Source organism: Mastomys coucha, unplaced genomic scaffold (genome assembly GCF_008632895.1).
Source record: "Mastomys coucha isolate ucsf_1 unplaced genomic scaffold, UCSF_Mcou_1 pScaffold13, whole genome shotgun sequence".
NCBI lineage: Eukaryota > Metazoa > Chordata > Mammalia > Rodentia > Muridae > Mastomys > Mastomys coucha.
Genome location: NW_022196895.1, coordinates 9,735,323 through 9,739,558, shown reverse-complemented (window position 1 = coordinate 9,739,558; position 4,236 = coordinate 9,735,323). Strand labels below are relative to the sequence as shown.

Sequence of the window (4,236 nt, the reverse complement as noted above, 5' to 3'; positions counted from 1 at the left end):
CAGGAAGTCTTTATTTATGTTCACGTGGTTTTGGCCTCTGCCCAGAACAGGGAACAGACAATATCTAAATAAGAAGTGAGAGATAAAATAGGCTCTTCCCAAAAATTTTTCACAGAGCTACTCTGCAGGCGCTGAAAGTGATGCCTCTTATTCCCCAGTAAACACCTAAACAGATAAAGAAATGGCTACATGGGCTGAAGAGATGTCTCAGTGGATAGAAGCACTTGCCATACAAGGCTGGGAACCTGTGTTCGATCCCCAGAACCCATGAAAACAAGCTAGATTCAGGAATACACATCTGGAATCCCAGCACTCCTACGCTGAGATAGAAGGCGGAGACTAGAAAATCAGCTGGTCTGGGATATTCAGGAAGGCGGGTGGAGAATGTGTTGCGAATGTCCTCTGAAATCCACCTTGACCACTGAGCTATGTGCTCTAGTCCATAGGCAGAGCTGAGTAGAAGCATCAATGTGGTGTCTGGGGTAACTGAGGGAGAGAGGTGCATAACTCCCTGTTCTCCCTGCACCCAGCACATAATGCAACTCCAATCCCACAAGCATACCCATCCCTCCTTACTTTGTGAGGCTTATGGGATTTCTGAAATCAGTCACCCTTACTCCTGAATCATCCAGCAGTGAATGCGCTCCTGTAGAGAAACAGCCACGACCTTTCTGTGAGGCTTGTGGCTGCATAACAATGTTTGTGCCCTCTGTCCTAGCACTCGCACGGGCCTAAGCCATGGCAGTGCCTACTTACCTATTCTACTGTCAAAAGCCCGGTTTCCTACACAGTAGAATGGATGTTCTCCTGTCAGATAAAATAACTGAATAGCAACCACTCCAAGAACGAGCCTCATCAGTGTTTGGGAGCCTCTGGCTTTAGACGTCCCTGCCCCTCCAGGGCTGAGTCCACTAGAGACCACTTGCTTCAAGATATCCTCGGTTAGCACCTTGGTTAGCATCCTTGGTTAGCTTGATTCTGGTCCATATGGCCTCTCATCCAGCAGCATAGCCTGCTGGGAAACTCTCAGGAGAGAACAGGTATGTATCGGCCTCTTGAGGACTAGGCTCAGAACCAAGTGTCCCTTTCACTGCCCAGTGGCAGCAGTGTACAGGACAAAGCAAATCGTTGTCAATGGAACGAGCTACAGTGTTGACATGTAAAAGATAGGGGCAGTAGAGAGAGGCAGAAAGCTTAAGACAGAAGAGAGCCCCAGAGTGAAGTTCTGGCTGAATCCAGGTCATGGCAACGTATGTCTTTACAGTTAGTGGTTGATGCATTATGGAGTCGCAATAAGCATGTGTTTGCCGAATACACCCATGCACCATCGAAAGGTGTTTCCTTTTTCAAATTCTTACAGCATGGCTGCTGTACTCTTTGAGTACATCTTGCTCATTTCTCAGTTCGTCGAGAACACACACACACACACACAAAGAAAAAGAAACTAACACTACTGGGGAAAACACTGAGTGCAGAAAGAATACATGGGTAACCCAATCAATGTTGTATCAAGAAGGAGACAGAGAGCATTGAGGAAAATATTAGTATTTTTGCAGCTCTCAGTTTGTCACGTTCCTTAAACTACTGTTGACTCGTGTTCCACTGACCTGCACGTGGAGAGTTTTTATTAAAGTTTTCAAACTTTACATTTTATGCATTGTTTGCTTTAGTGGATGGAGCAAGATGGAAGCTCGGATCCATTCAGAGGACAGAGACCAAAGTTGGCACTTGTGAAGCCATTCTCCTCAAGAAGATACTGACTGGCTCTGTGCCGGTGATGGTTGCTTTGTCACACAAAGTATCTTCCAGAAAGCCTTCTGGAAGTGTCTGTGGCACAAAGGGTACAGAAAGGGGTTAACAAACGAATTGAACCACTGCAGCCAAAAGGCAATGCTGTACCAAACAGATTTGGGACGCTCCCCACTGTGGTAGGTTGAAAGGACGATTGTGAACAGACAGTACGGAGCCCAGCAAATGGCAAAGGCACTCAGGAGGATGGCCAGCGACCTGGCTAGCTTCCTGCCTCTGAGAAGCTCCACGTGCTCCCTCTGGTGAAGTGAGGTGCTTTCTGGTCTCGAGAAGGAGCCGACTTTGAAGGCAATGATACCGCTGTTCATGTGAGTCCTTAAGGACACCAGGAGACTGCTGGTTCTTAGTAGACTTTTTGAATGATGGGCTGCAGCAGATTCCATCAACCCAGGATTCCTTGTCCTGCAAGCCAAGCCAGTTCTGTGTAAGTGTCCAGAGTCGCTGGAAGAGGTAGGGAGAAATCCAGTGTGGCTAGGGCACCTATTGAGACCCCTACGCTTCCACAGGCTCCAGTAAATCTGTACATTGAAATAAGCCACCAAGACAACAGGGAGCAGGAATTCCAAGAACGTTGTAATGGCGAGGATGTACCACTCTGTAACAAAGCCAGGCTCACAGTCCTTTGTGTTCGTGCTGTTCTTCCAAGAATCTGAAGCCAGAATCATTGGGCCATTTACCAAGAAAGCCAGTATCCAAACAGCCACCATTTGAGCAACAATCTTCATGATGCCAGTGTGTTGAGTCCTATAAGACACCTACAAGAAACCAGACAACTTATATGCTTTAATGAAAACATGCAGCATGCACGGAGCATCCCACAGTCACTCAGAAGTTCCTGGGATACGCAAGAACTAAATTAACTCATGGGATGTTGGCACATGCTTTCTCAATAATTTTCAAGAGAAAACAGCAAACCATCAAGTGAAGATTTGAACACCATGGCAAGGCCACAGACACTATTGAAAATAAGAAACCAGTTTTCGCAAAGCCTGTTGTGGTGGCATGAATTTGTAATCCTGGCACCTGGGCAGTAGGGACAGGAGGATCCTTGAGGCCTCTGGCCAGTCTGTCTAGCCTAACTGGCAAGCTCCAGGCCAAAGAAAGACCCTGTCTCAAAGGAATGGCATTTTGTAAGGATGACACCTAAAGTTGTCATGTAGCCTTCTACACACACTTGCATATACACATGCACACGCAGCACCTGTTCACACATGAATGAATGCACACACATACATGAAAAAGGTAAATGGTACCTCAAGGATGATTCTGACCACCATATACAGTGTATACATGCATGCATACATGTGTATGCTCATGCAGAAAGAAAGAAACCAGCAAAGAGAAAGGACTCCAATCTGAGCAGTTACTGGAACTGAGAGCGCTCCCTGCAGTTCTGCAGCCTAGAACAGAGCAGTGTTCTCTTCAGTGAGACACAAGTCAGTGGGCCAGTGTGAGAACGCGTCACACAGTGGACATTTTGTTGGATGATGTTTCTGTAAAGAAAGCATTGTGGTTTGGGGAATTAATATAGACAAACATGTAGAGAAAACCATGTACCACATTTCAGGGCAAAACCCATCTTGCACCACAGGCACAGTCTTAACGCTTTAAAGGCAGTGGCTTATCTGATCCTGGCACTCAGGAAGAATAGACTCAGTTGTTTACACAGAAACCCCCCCCCCCCATGAGGCCGACAACCGAGATAACCCTTGCAACACTCCCAAGAGACTGCACCCAGGAAGCACTTGGCCATGTTGGAGTGATGCTGTGTTTCTGAACGCTCCCAGGACACTTCTATCTCTAAGTGTTTCCATCACAGCCAAAACCATGAGGAGAAGCCATGTTGAGAGACATGACTACAGAAGTGCTAGCATGTGTCTGTCTGTCTGTCTGTCCGTGTGTCTGTGTCTTATGGATGTTTGTGTGACTCTGTGTCTATGTGTACGTCTTTGTGTGTGTCACTGTTTCTGTGTCTCTGTGTGTATGTCTGTGTGTTCTGTACGTGTATGGTGTATGTCTGTCTATGTCTATTTCTCTCTGTGTGTGTGTGTGTGTGTGTGTGAAAGAGTGTGTTTCTGTGTGTGTCTATGTGTGTATATGTCTGTGTGTATCTATATGTGTGTGTGTGTATCTGTGAAAGAGTGTGTTTCTGTGTGTGTCTATGTGTGTATATGTCTGTGTGTATCTATATGTGTGTGTGTATCTGTGTGTGTGTGTGTGTGTGTGTGTGTGTGTGTGTGTGCTGTCTGAGGGTGACAAAGTCAGACTTCCACAAGGACAAATGAAGTTAGGGTCTGTGAGTGTTACCCTCTGTGATCTTTGTGTCAAGTTTAAGACAATCTTTGAAAATCAAAAGGCACACCCTCCAAGCAGAACCATTGTTCATTGAAACACTTGGTGAATGATTTTATGGATAGACCATCTTAA

The 4,236-nt window shown here is 46.1% G+C and overlaps 1 protein-coding gene across 2 annotated transcripts in view; it reads right to left on the bottom strand.

Annotated features, from left to right (window-relative positions):
• Positions 1-1,444: 1,444 nt before the first annotated feature.
• The window catches only part of Hrh4 (histamine receptor H4), a 16,746-nt gene continuing 13,954 nt past the window's right edge, over positions 1,445-4,236 (bottom strand). The window contains exon 3 of one of the 2 annotated variants that reach the window (XM_031366266.1): positions 1,445-2,564. In XM_031366266.1, coding sequence (XP_031222126.1) covers positions 1,746-2,564 — 819 coding nt within the window. In that variant the 3' untranslated portion in view covers positions 1,445-1,745. The remainder of the gene's footprint in view (positions 2,565-4,236) is intronic. The other variant, XM_031366267.1, reaches the window with a different exon arrangement.